This window comes from Melitaea cinxia, chromosome 27 (assembly GCF_905220565.1).
Source record: "Melitaea cinxia chromosome 27, ilMelCinx1.1, whole genome shotgun sequence".
Classification (NCBI taxonomy): domain Eukaryota; kingdom Metazoa; phylum Arthropoda; class Insecta; order Lepidoptera; family Nymphalidae; genus Melitaea; species Melitaea cinxia.
Window position 1 is genome coordinate 10,741,749 of NC_059420.1, and position 14,731 is coordinate 10,756,479.

Sequence of the window (14,731 nt, forward strand, 5' to 3'; positions counted from 1 at the left end):
GGATTAGTCGACTAAGTTTAAAAATTAAATCTGTCAAAATGAAGTCCAAAGGAGTTGGATACAAACATAATTATATAAGCTAATAAAAGGCGTGTAAAAAGCTTCAGAGCCCTCTTTGTATAATAATAAAAAATCTAGCAATCAGTAAAATAAATGAAAATACCGTACGTTAGAGAAAAGTAAGTCAATGTGTTGTTGCGACCACGTGCAACGGACCGTCACAGCTGATCGGCGTGCACTCAGTGACCCGAGCACTTATTACTGCCTAAGTCGCCCACGTCTAGACTACACGTAGGTATTCACCTGCTATATTAAATAGTACCTAGATTTATTTCTAAAACTGCCATATGCAAGGAGTTTATTAATCCATGCGTTTTTTTAAATTTTCTCCGCCATTTTTAAACGACTTCAAAAAGGAGGAGGTTACTCAATTCGACCGTTTATACATATTTTTTAATGTATGTTCGAGGATAACTGTCGTTTATGAACCAATTTTGATAATTCTTTTTTTTTTTTTGTTGATGTTGGGAAGGAGATATCCCAAGGGTAGTACCATAATAAAGAAACCAGGATCTGATGATGGAATACCAGATAAATCGAGGGTTCCCCTCGAAAATTGTAGTGACGACTAGTGCGTTTGTTAATTTTTCTCGTCTACTTACGCTGTATTACTCGTCGATGTAATTGAAGTCGGTTTTTTTTCGTTTGCTAGCAAACACAATTATAATTATCCTAATTTTTCATTCCCTAAGAATTCACTACACAGTATTAGAAAAATTGGAAAGCAAAAAATAGCCAAATCGGTGCAAGCGCTCCGTTCTCGTAGTTTTGCGCTTAACGACACATTTAGCGATTCATTTTATTTATTTTATTACTTTTATGGATTTATTAATTAGTTTTACTGCATACCATTTGTATTTATAACGTAACTTGAGTGAATTATTTTAATTGGCGTTTATTGACCTATACTTATATATCATCATAATGTATGTCATTAAAATCTAAAAATATATTGAGCTAAATTCAGGCATAACTATACTAACTATACTAAGATCAAATACATAATAGGTATAATTATGCACAAAAAAAAATATTCACATCTGTTCAAAATAACTTCTGTGTTAGTAAAATTATTAAAACATACATACAATTAGTGACAAGAACGAAGCGTTCACTTCGGAACATGCTGTATAGAGTAAAACGAATCGTTTCTTGTGAATATAGAAACCGGCCATCGGTTAATAGGATAGGAAGGCCAGGAAGTATATGTAACACGGTATACATAAATGAATCAGACGCCGGCTTCTGTACGAGAGCAGTTAAAAATATTTAAAAAGTCAACATTATCGTGTCAACGGAAACTTGGAAACATGCTGATAGTGTTATAGGCATACATGACTAATGATTCGCGCTGATGACGGTACAAGTTATAAACTGAATAATATTTTTTTTTACTGTTGCGAATAATTTAGCTTTTACTTATTTTGATTATCTTCTTTATTAGATTTATCCGAATATCAGGAACTCAGATTGAACAGGAATTATCAAAGATAAACATGGTAAAAGTAGTAAGTAAGGTAAAGTTATAACTGAGGTAGGGCACAGCAGGAAATTTCCAGGTAGTGTATCGTCAAAATAATATGTAGCAGCCCGACTGGGATAGTACCTCAACCTTACAGAAGATCACAGCTCAATAATACTGTTTCCAAGCAGTGTTGTGTTCCTGTTGGTGAGTAAGGTGACCAGAGCTCCTGGGGGGAATTGGGGATAGGGTCGGCAACGTGCTTGGATTGCTTCTGGTGTTTCAGACGTCTCTAAGCTACGGTAATCGCTTACCATCAGGTGAGCCGTACGCTTGTTTGCCGACCTAGTTTTATAAAAAAAAATAAAAAGTAGACATTCGGCAAAAATCTCCTGTAGTATTATTTATACAGATTAAATTTGTGCCTATATAAACTTTTTCAATCAATACAATGTACCATACATCAAGAACCCATATAAACATTACTCAAATACCCATCCTAATCTACAGTCTTAGGTCATTCACAATAAGTGTCACATTCGCCCGCACGTTTCACAAGCGAGGACGTACCCAAGGCCCGACAAGTTACGTGCATGAAATACAAGCGGGTTTCGATAATTAAATCACAAGTTTTAAGTTATTTTCGTAAATACGTCGCGTTGGTAAGGATTTATTTTATAAAAACGTAAATCAATTTGTTAACGGGGTATCTTTGAGTAATTTATCTGCGTTTGTTAATTTATAAATTGTTAGAATCATTTTCTAGTGACGGGAGCAAAGTGATTTTTTTGCAGTAAAACTTCTTTACGCACGCTTGTTTTGGGGAGTAAGCAGATGAATGCATGACGAGAGCGTTATGAAAAGTGTGATCCGGCGAGGCGAACGGAGCAAGAGAGAGGTGCGAGCACACATTTTCTTTCACTCATTGTCAGTTACGTTGTGTAGGCCTTTTGTGCAGAAGTTTTACTTCAGTCGTGTGGACTAAAGCAAACTCGTTTTTATTTTTATTTTTGAGAAGTGTCGTTTGAATTGCTTAGTAAGTGCTAAATTTGTGACTGACAAATTTGCTGTCCAAAAATATGTTAAGCGAACATATTTCTGGGATGAAAGTGTATTGGGCAGAGAACAAATATATATTTGGGTCATGCCCTCCCCTTGTAAAATGTTTGGAGAACATATATTGTAGGAATGAAAGTGTGTGATTACTGAACGATGAGATGATACATGATACTACTACTAAGAAAATAAGATAATCCAACCAATCTATACAAATAAATTAAATTGAAGTGTCTGTTTGTAATATTAAAATAACCGCTTTTTACTAAATGCTGGATGGACAAATACACGGTACATATCCAAAATAACATTTTTTACAATTTTTGTCTGTCTTCTGTCTGTTTGTTTCGGCTAATCTCTGAAACGGCTGGACCGATTTTGACGAGACTTCCACTGGCAGATAGACGGTGTGATAAAGAGTATTTAGGCTACTTTTATTTTAGAAATTTATTTAATTTATAACCGCGAATTGAACAATAACTTTCTTGTTAAATTCCACGGCGAAGTCGCGGGTACAGCTAGTACCTACATAATAAAATCAACGTTTTCAAAGTAATAAACTCTTATATATGTTACGCTCAAAGATCGAAAACGCTCATTGAGCGGAAAAATAGCTCACAACGCGATGTGGTCACAGTAAAACATCCACATAGCGAAATTCGTGTTATGGCTCTAATGAAAACGCGCACGACGCGTTGTGGCAATCAAAGAAAGACCAAATAGCGAAATTCGTGTCGTGGCTTACATGCTATTCGATCTCAACGCGTTGTGGCAATGAAGAAAAGCCATGACGCGTATGGACCATCTGCTGACCAGTTTCAACACAGAGAAATTTCAAATTAGACAATGAAACCATTTTGTTTACCTGTTCCTGTAGACCTAATTTAGCACATTATCTTTCAACGTTTATGCTATTCTTTCTGAAACAGAGCTTACAAGTTACATTTGCTCTCTTTACTTATTCTTTAGTCATAATAAAACTGCGATCAGTGCTTGTTTCCACAACCTCACGTAATTTATCGTAAAACAATTTTTTTTATTCGTCATAATTTGCGCTGACATTAAAATTCACTCTCATAAACAGAAAAGAAATGAATAAAACTGATGTTTCAATGCGTCTTTTGCACCCGAGCCGACACCGACAACTTACAACCTGTCCGTCGTGATATGGTTAACACAATGAATGCTCAGAACGCGTGATGGCTTTTCTTCATTGCCACAACGCGTTGAGATCGAATAGCATGTAAGCCACGACACGAATTTCGCTATTTGGTCTTTCTTTGATTGCCACAACGCGTCGTGCGCGTTTTCATTAGAGCCATAACACGAATTTCGCTATGTGGATGTTTTACTGTGACCACATCGCGTTGTGAGCTATTTTTCCGCTCAATGAGCGTTTTCGATCTTTGAGCGTAACATATATATTTTACCTTAACCTTTCGTAATAAATAGACTGACTGCTTGTTTCTCAGTCGATAGAGCCAGGGCAAATGAAACTACCATATACCCGGAAAACGCGTAGCACTTGTAATTTACAAAACCAAACGTTAGCATGTTTAAACGTAGCGCAGCGCTATCTAGTTTTACTTTATAGAACTATTCTAACAATTATAACGAAATAATATTAATGATTTCCAAATTATACACTGGTAATATAATCGTAGTACCATAAGACTTTTAATTGTTTTACAATTCTATTTAACTCGAAGACTATTCAGGACTAGCTAGAACTTACAAGTGTTAATGTCATGTCAGGAGTAAGCATAGTACATGTGAAGAATAATTGACTGCATTACTGTCCCCCGGGTGGTGTTGAGCGTATAATGAAACACAAATCACACAAGCAACGTTCCCAGTAGTATAGAATTAATTGCTGTACCATTTTACCTGTATATGTCCAGACCAGAAATATATTTTTAAAAATTTGGAGCAGTCGGACTGGGGAAATTACTCAATCTTACAGAAGATAAATGATTTGATTTCAAGTAGTATTGTGTTCCGTGGTGATTAAGGTTCTGGGGAGGTTCGAGGCTAGGGTCTGCAACGTGTTTGTAACGCTTCTAATATTACAGGTCCATCCATACGCTACGGTATCTGCTTACCATCAGCGCTGACCTTACGCTCATTTGCCACCATAGTATTAAAAAACCTGTACATGTCCTAATGCTGTGGTAATTTCGGGATCGTAATTCAAATAGGTATTAACCTGATACCTTAAAATTATTTAAACTGTCTCCTAAATGTATCGAGATGATGTATCAATTTAAAAGCTTGTATGTGTCAATTCCGGTCACATAGACAATTAACGTTACGTTCAAAGCATCCCGTTTAACGTAAAGCTGTTTTAACGATTGTATAAGTAACGTGTTTGGTAACGACAATAAGCCGATACCCTGTCGCTGGCAATAAAGTTTGGTTAAAATTCATTCAGAACATTTGGTTATAGTTAAGGGTGGCAACAACCATTGTGTGATTTTTACCCGTTCTAGAAAATTTTAAAATGTCGAAAAAATGACCTTGTGGTAGGTATATCTTTAGAATATGGTATGTGTAATCGGCGTGGAATCGGTGACGTTTTCGGACACGCGTTGGCATTGTATGAATAATTAAAAAAAAAAAAAATTAACCACAACAACTTCTCTACGTCAGGATTTACTGTATGCATACTTATGTAAATTTAGGCTTATCTGTACCACTAGGCCAATCTGTGATTAGTAATTACTTTAGCTAGAGGACCTTTCGACTAGCCCGTTGGCGCAGTTTGTAGTGGCGCTGCTTTCTGTTCCGCGGGTTGCGGGTCCGATTCCCGCCTGAATCGGGGTGTAATATTTATATTTATATGTGTATTATTTCCATGTATATTGACCAAAAAAGAATAGTTATACCAGTCGGCTGTTACCTGAACTCAAGCATTAAGTTGCTTACCATAGGAACAGACGACCGTATGTGTATGTTACAAGATATTTAGTGTTCACTTGTTCATATCATTCAGAGTAGACACCCACTTGTGATAAATATACAGTTTCACATATAAATCATAGCGTTATTAACCATGCAAGCTCAAACAACTTATTTATAATCCATCTGAACTTTCGCATTTTTAATAATAGTTGAGTTATCAATGTCGATGTGTCCTTTCAAGGTCATGTAAAATAATTCTAAGTGAATATAGTTATGAAATATATGTTATATGAAATAATGTTTATATTTCAGAAATAGCAGAGGCGCGGCGTCAAGATGAATAAAGACGGTTGAGACGCCCGCGCGTCGGCTCACGGCGCGCACACCGACGATGTCTTTCTTTAATAATCTTAAAAAGGTAACATAACTCAATCAATACATATAATAAAAATGTAACGGGTCGCTGTCTATACATTTAGAAATATGAGAAAAAATATTATAGGGACCTTATGGTAATAGGAGTGCTATTTGCAGAAGGTCGTGTAAGGTAAAACAATGATTGTTATAACTTTTGTCTGTGCGTTTGTGCACGCTAATCTTTGAAACGGCTTATCCGACTTAGATGTGGTTTTCACTAATTTATTGTGTTAAGCTTCCTTTAACATTCAGTGTTTGTTTCATGTCAATCGGTTTATAAATAAAAAAGTTATGCCAATTTAAAGAATCACGTTGAACATGTAAATAACCCTACACGCCTAAAACGCGAACGAAGTCGCGGACAGAGCTAGTATTAAATAAATCTTTTTTTATATATAAGCTATTGTCAGAACAAGGTTTGTATAAAATAAGCGTGCGTGTGCAATTTACACACGGCAGAAGTGAAACTTCTGAAAAGTCGTAGGAAGATTGGATGTTGCGATTTGTTCTATCGACGATGACCACTGTCTCGTGGAAAAGGCGGTAAGCGACATACAAATCGCGTCGCTTACGCGTTTTAAGCAGTAATGTATTCTATCACAATGTCCTTATACATTTATGTGTTTCTTTCTTTACAGAGTTTCAAATTACTGCGATTCTAAAGAAATATATATAAGACCAATGAGTTATATTCTTTTGTTAAAGCATAACACAATTTTGATTCATCAAAAACAAAGATTTATTTATTAAAAACAGATAGGTTTTACATAACAATTATCACAATCAAAAAACAATTAGGTAGGTACTAACCAAAAACAAAGAATCGACAATTAGATGTTCATGCTTTACAATTGTTATTATAAAAACTTAAATAGTTCTTTACACTTTGAATTGAAGCAAATTCACAAACAACTACGTTTTAAAGATATTATAAAGAAAACATTTGTAATCTAATTAATTCTAACTATTTGATTTGGACAAAACAAAAAATACGCTTTTATATTCTCCCCACTGGTGGCTCCCTCTTGTAGCTTAACTGATAGGTACATCTTAAAAGTCAATGTCAGTGTCAACGTCAACACAAAGCTTACATCACCCTCCTTCGAAATGCAAATTTTTCCAACTTAAGTTGAGTAAAATTTAGCTGTGAAATCTAATAATCAATAAGCATAGGAATGAGCTTTGTGACATGATACAATCCAATAGATTTTGTACCACGACCGGTGTTTATTTTAAAAACTGAATCTGATATTTTTTCTTCAATTTCAAAGGGACCAATTCTAATTTCATCCATCTTTTTTTTGTTTAATTTGTTTCCATAATCGACATATACCTTATCTCCTTTTTTAAATTCATGTTGTAATCTATTCTTGGCAAATAAAGTTTTATTATATTCGTGCGATTTTATTGACCTTTGTAGTGCTATTTTCCTGTCTTCTTCCAAATTTTTTGATAATAACTGTTTTCCCTTTAATTCATGTGGTAACAAGTCTGTAGACTCACCTGATAGTAAATATTTAGGAGAAAATCCTGTTACAGAATGGTTTGTTTCATTGTATCTATTTCTACATTCTTCTGCTATTTTTGACCAATTTGTTTTTCCTTTTGATTCATTCATTTTGCATCTTATTTTGTTCACAATTGTCTGGTTAAGCCTTTCGTTTAAACCGTTTGAGAACGGTGCATCTACCGCTGTAAGTATTAATTGAATATTTCGGTTCTCAAGGTATTTTTTGAATTCAATCGAATTAATAGCTGGATATTGATCAGAGAGTAAGATGTCTATTGTTTCTTCTTTTGGAATTTTTTCTATAAGTTTGATGAAGTCTCGAGCATGTTGATTCTTAGAGCATAGGATATATGCGTACCTAGTAAAGTGGTCTACCAGCAGATGTAAATATCTTTTTGTTGATCTTTGACCCCCAAATCCTCCTATTGTGTCCAGTGACATTATTTGAAAAGGTTTATTAGCTGGACCTAATTGCGACATAAAGCCATATTTTCTATTTAACCTTGTCTTATTTTTTATGCATATCTCGCAGTTTTTGCATATGTGTTTAATATTTTCTGATAGATTCGGTGCAGTATAAAAGGGTTTTATTTTAGATTCTGTTTGATTTATTCCAGTATGACAATATTTTTCATGCGTTTTTTTTATTATGGTTTTACTGTAATCTTCACTTAGAATTATTTTTTTTCTCTTTTTCCCTCCTTTTTTATAATAAACTCCATCTTCAAAAATAATGTTCTTTTTAAGTGGTTTTATTTCTAAATTTTGTGCTTGATCATATTTTATGTCATGAATATCAATAATATTTACTGTTTTTAAGTTATCTTCATTATTTGCATTAATGTCCAATACTGGGTTTCTGCTGAGACAATCCGCTTCTGTATTATTTTTTCCTGGAAAATATTTTATTTCACAATTATATTGTGACAGATAATGTGACATATCCCCTAATTCATCGTCAGGTCTGTTTCTTATATTTAACTTCTCTAAAGGTTTGTGATCTGTGTAGACAGTAAAATAGTTTCCAATCAACCAATGTTGCCAAAATTTTATGCTCTCTTTTATGGCTAAACATTCTAAAAATATCGCTTTTTTATTTTTTTGTGATTCATTTAGTTTTTTAGAAAAATATGCTACCGGTTTTTCTTCGCCATTGTGCTGAATTTGTTTCAAAACTGCTCCTATTCCTATGGCACTGGCATCTGTATAAATAAATATTGGTGCTTGTGGATCATAAATAGCTAGTATTGGTTTGGAACATAGATAATCCTTAACTTTCCGGAATGCGTCCTCACACTGTTCTGTCCAATTAAAGCTCTGATCTTTTCTCAGCAATTTATGTAGAGGATCAAGTAATATTGAGGCATTCGGGATGTATTTTCCATAAAAATTTATTTTCCCTAAAAATTGTCGTATTTGTTTTCTATTTTGAGGAGCAGGAAAATCTTTTATTGATTTCAAATTGTCTTTTAGAGGTGTAATCGTATTCTTTTGTAATATATGGCCTAAATACTTTACAGTGTCACATGCAAACTTACATTTTATTAATTTTAGCCTGAAACCTTCTTCGCGAATAGCATCTAGCAATTTTTTTAAGTGTGTGATATGGCTATCAAACGTCTTAGAGAAGATTAGTATATCATCAATAAAATTCACTGCAAATTCTGTCAAACCATTTTTCCTTATAATATTTCCCAAAATCCGTTGAAATATGGCTGGTGATGTCTTAAGGCCGAAAGGTAAACACGTCCATTGGTAATGACCTTCTTGAGTTACAAACCCAGTTTTGTGTCTGTCTGTAATTTTTAATGGGATGGACCAAAAAGCTGAATTTATATCTAAAGTTGTAAAATAATTACAATTTATTGTTTTTGTTATTAGGTCTTCTATGAGAGGAAATGGTTGCGATTGAGGTATAATTATTTTATTTAAATCCCTGAAGTCTATGCAAAGTCTACTTTTTTTTCCTTCGTCCCTTTTAAAAGCTAAGGTAACTGGTGCCGCAAATGGACTGTAAGATTCCTCGATTAATTTATGTTTTAAAAGTTGTGTGATTTGATTTTCTATTTCTATCTTGTCTTGGACTGAACACCTATATGGTCTTTTATAACAATATTTTTCAACTTGCAAATCTATACAGGCTTCATACTTTCTCACTTTTCCAGTGTCATATTTATCTTTAGCAAAAATTTCCACGTAATTATCCAATAATATGTTTATTTGTTTTCTTTGATCAGTATTTAAGTGCTCTGTGTCTATATTAAATTTATTTGTATCTATACCTTCATTGAAGTTAACTGCATATTCTTTTTCTTCTATATTTATTTCCATATTTTCAATCCGTTTATCTTCAAACATATTATTACTATGCATTTGGATATTTAAATTCTCATCATGAGTCAACCCAAATTTATGTATTGAATCTAACCCTAATATTAGATCATATTCAAAATTTTCATTTTCAAAGATAAATGCATTTATTTTAATCTTCTTATGCAATAACTCCGCATCCAGTGTAACTAACCCTTTAGTTTTACCCCCTCCACTTATTGTTTTTATTGTATTATAACAATAATTTGGCTTTAATTTCGTCACCTGAACTAATTTTGAATTTATTAATGTTATTCGTGAACCAGGGTCATACAGCCCTTTAGCTTCTAATGTATTATTTAATATCACCGTAATCTCAATTAGTGGAGGGAATTTTAGTTTTTTGGATCTTCATTACTCAGTTCAACTTTTAATATTGAATTAGAATTAAGGTTTTTGTCATCTGTGGTTTTTTTTCCATAGTTATACCAGCAAACATTCTCTGGATGAATTCTATTTAATTTTCCTTTATTTTCACAAATCCTGCAAGGTTTTTTTTCCATTTGTTTTATTTCTTGTTTATTGTATTTATTTCCTGTGCTTAAGTTTTTCTTTGTGACATTATTCCTTGTTAAACTCTCTAGTCCTCTTATGCAGTTAAATAAGTCATTTACTTCTTTAAGGCTATCTCTGTCTATTCTATCCATTATGAAGTTTGGTAGACCGGTGGCAATCAAATATATCAGAGTTTGGGTATCTATTGATTTATTAATTTCTAATAACAGTCTCTCTTTTTTAAGAGCATATTCCAACATTGATCCTTGTATATATTTAAAATTCATAGCGTACCTGATTGGTAACCAGCCTTTATCAGCAAATGTTTCACTTAAACTTTTCTTCCATACAGACCAATTTGAATCTACAGTATGTTTGATAATCATTGAGGTGTACCAATCTATACAAGTATCTTCTAATAATAATCTTAGAATTTCTATTTTTTGTAAATCTGTATCTATTTGTAAACGTACACATTCACTTTCAAAAGTATTTAACCATTGTTGAACATTTGTTGTGTTTCTTGAAAACTTCTCTATTGAAAATTCTGCTACTAATCTCGTTTTATTTTCTGTTTTTTTTAACAATGTTGGTTCTGTTGATGACGACTCATGACTTTGTTCTAATTTTTCAAGTAAAAACCCATTAAATTGTAAGTTGTCATCATCTAAATATGTTGATTTCATTTCCTCGGTTAATGTTATCCAAACCTGTCTCTTATCATGCCTTTTTTGGAGAGATTTTTTTACTTTGTTAAATATTTCATGCTTTAATATTTCTTTGTGTAATTGCACGGATTGATACTCTGTAGGCACAACAAAAGTTTGGTTTTGTGTATCCGTAATAGAGGTTATGGCATACATATTTGTCTTAATATCGTCCGATTTGGCTTTTATAATAAATTCAAATCTTAATTTCTCCATTGTGTAGGTTAACAATCATTAATTTATATTTCACATGTATACGAATTGTCGATTTATAAGACCAATGAGTTATATTCTTTTGTTAAAGCATAACACAATTTTGATTCATCAAAAACAAAGATTTATTTATTAAAAACAGATAGGTTTTACATAACAATTATCACAATCAAAAAACAATTAGGTAGGTACTAACCAAAAACAAAGAATCGACAATTAGATGTTCATGCTTTACAATTGTTATTATAAAAACTTAAATAGTTCTTTACACTTTGAATTGAAGCAAATTCACAAACAACTACGTTTTAAAGATATTATAAAGAAAACATTTGTAATCTAATTAATTCTAACTATTTGATTTGGACAAAACAAAAAATACGCTTTTATATTCTCCCCACTGGTGGCTCCCTCTTGTAGCTTAACTGATAGGTACATCTTAAAAGTCAATGTCAGTGTCAACGTCAACACAAAGCTTACATATATGTCTGTACGAAGTTTGCCGGATCAGCTAGGGATAAATGATCAAAAAATTAAAGTAATTACCATTTATATCAAACACGTCCGCCTGTTCCTATGGTACTATGAAAGGCAACTCATTGTCTCATGTTTTAGGTCAGCCATTCCCAAAGTGTTCCCAAAGTTTAATCTCCGCTAATATAGCTCGCATAATTAATTTAATTTGAAGCTATAGAGGTTTTTAAGTTGGTGAAAAAATGGGGGCACTATAAAATAATTTATTCTCAAAGTGGGCAGTAGACAAATAAGTTTGGGAAGCCCTGTTATATGTTTGATATAAATGCATACAGTCCGCGACAAAAGTTTATCACCCTACACATTATTCATTACAACTTAATAAGAATTTTTTTTAAACTTTTTGATTGTGCTCAGAATATGGAGCAGCCCGACTGGGGTCGTACCCCGACACCAGAAGACCACAGCTAAATAATACTGTTTTCAAGCAGTATTGTGTTTCTGTTGGTGAGTAAGGTAACCATAGCTCGTGGGGGGGATTGGGGATTGGGTCGGTAACGCGCTTGCGATGCTTCTGGTGTTGCAGGCGTCTATAAGCTACGTAATCGCTTACCATCAGGTGAGCCGTATGCTTGTTTGTCGACCTAGTGATATAAAAAAAAATATTAACGACTATCCCGAGTAGAAATTTTTTCGTCTTCCTTAGAAGGACCGGACCAGGCATGCCTGATCAGGACTAGATAAGGCATGTAACGCAGATGATTGGTCTGGACCTGATCAGGATGAGATAAGATTTCCTGATCTGGACCTGATCAGGAAATGATCAAGGAATCTCATCCTGATCAGCGGGTTCGGTTCGGTCCTTTTAAAAAACACGAATATAAATTTAAAAAAAAAATTGTTTAACAAAAAAAAAGCGAATTGATATAAATATGTATTAACATAATTATTATAATATTTATTTCCGTTTATTTTTTCCAATGTATTATTTATTTATGTTTTTACTTTAAATATAATTATTTTTATTTATTTTTATGTTATTAATTAATTATTATTATTAATTAAATTTTATTTATTAACTTCTTATGATTAACTACTAACTACTATTTCCTATTACTTACGACTGCTCCACTGTGTAGAAATGGACTCCCTGCTAGATTGTCCTGATAGCTGTATATATACTAAGTGCGCTTAAAAACATTAATAGCGCGATTCAGGCTCAGTTCGCGTCATTTCTTTCAGGCCATCCTGATCTGGACCGGACCTGGTCCTGATCCAGTATGCCTTACCATACTTGATTATAATTTACATCAGGCTATCCTTGTCTGGACCGGACCTGGTCCTGATCCACTATGCCTTACCATACTTGATTATATTTTATATCAGGCTATCCTTGTCTGGACCGGACCTGGTCCTGATAGAGCTTGCCGGATCAGGCATGCCTTATTCTATCCTGATCCGGTCCAGATATATGATCTGGTTGAGCCTGACCTTTTTTCTACTCGGGATTATATATTAAAAGTATTGCTAGCGCGTTGCCGACCCTATCCCCAGTCCCTCCAGGAGCTCTGGTCACCTTTCTCACTAACAGGAACACAATATTGCTTGAAAACAATATTATTTAGCTGTGGTCTTCTGTTAGGTCGAGGTACCACCCCAGTCGGACTGCTCCATATTTTGAACAGGAAATTTCTTACTGTGCCCTACCTCAGTTAACTGTACGTAATGTTAGAATTAAAAAAAAAAACGAAATGTTTCTCATGATATACAGATAAATACGTTAAAATGATTACTCTAATTTTATATTATTATTTTCAAATATTGATTTATACAATATGTAGATATTTTTATAAGAGTTATGGTTATTTAGGTGCTGCACCTAGGCGGCGGAAATGACGCGAAGAAGAAGAAAGTGTTCAGCAACATCCGGGACAACTGCGACCCGGCCGAGAACTGGGATATGGTCGGCGAGCTCGGGGACGGCGCTTTTGGGAAGGTAACCTATTCAGTATATATCTTATTCTTAACCTTATAGTGATGATCATTTGTCAAAATGTATATTAAGCCACGGAGCACCAACTCTGTATTTTGGGAAAAATATGGAATACCTACTTATTCATCATAAGTAAAAGTTGTAGTGCTTAGCTATGGTCTAGTGAGAATCCTTGAACTCCCTCACTTTGCACCCAGCTTTCGCGAGCCATTTCGAATGTTTCCAGGGACCACCAGTGGTCCATCTACCACTGGTTAAAAACCACTGATATAAATAAAAAAACACTTGTCGAATAGAGAGATGCAGCATAATAGAATAGTCTGCCGTTGTGCAGATTACGGAAAAACGAATGCTGATTTACACCGATTATAATTGGACACTGCTGTGCATAAACATAATATATATTTGTTGGGAATAAAAAAAAAATAGAAATGCTTCTCAGATATAAAATTACAAAAAAAAAATCTTTGAGTAGATTTATAAACCAATTTTAAAACGTTTTTGACAAAGTATACCATATTCGAATTGCTTCAAATTTTGTAAAAGATCTTTCTTACCCTAACTCACAAAAGGTTATACAATCCCTTGAGAGTGCACTCAAAAACGTATTAATAATGATTACATGTGGATGTCTAAACTAGGGCGCTGTCACCGGTACGGGACGGACGTAGACCAGGGTCGAGGCAATTACCTAGACCGAATTAGTCCTTAGTTTCGTATGTGTGTCATGAATATTTCAAACATTATTTTATTTAAAGGAAAAGATAATTTGCTGTCATCTTGGTACATATTTTTGGAAGAGAAACTGCTGTGTTTTTAATCGATCCCTCTCAGCAGAATCTACGTTCCGAATCGATGGTAGCTTCATATTGACGATTAATTTGTTAGACTAATCTATCAATCTATCTTTATAAATAAAAATTTACCACTATTAATTTCTAATCGAATTTTTTCCTCAGTTTTCAAATAGTTTAAAATGAGTAGAAAAATTGGAATAATGTAGAAAATATAACCATTATATCAACTACATGTAAGATACGATAACGTCTGTTGAGTCAGTCAGTATAATTATAATT

The 14,731-nt window shown here is 33.7% G+C and overlaps 1 protein-coding gene across 1 annotated transcript in view; it reads left to right on the plus strand.

Moving 5' to 3' along the window:
- The window catches only part of LOC123667017 (serine/threonine-protein kinase 10), a 67,608-nt gene that overhangs the window by 25,697 nt on the left and 27,180 nt on the right, over positions 1-14,731 (plus strand). The window contains exons 2-3 of the mRNA XM_045601026.1: positions 5,792-5,897; positions 13,533-13,658. Of these exons, the coding sequence (XP_045456982.1) occupies positions 5,871-5,897; positions 13,533-13,658 (153 nt within the window). The 5' untranslated portion in view covers positions 5,792-5,870. The remainder of the gene's footprint in view (positions 1-5,791; positions 5,898-13,532; positions 13,659-14,731) is intronic.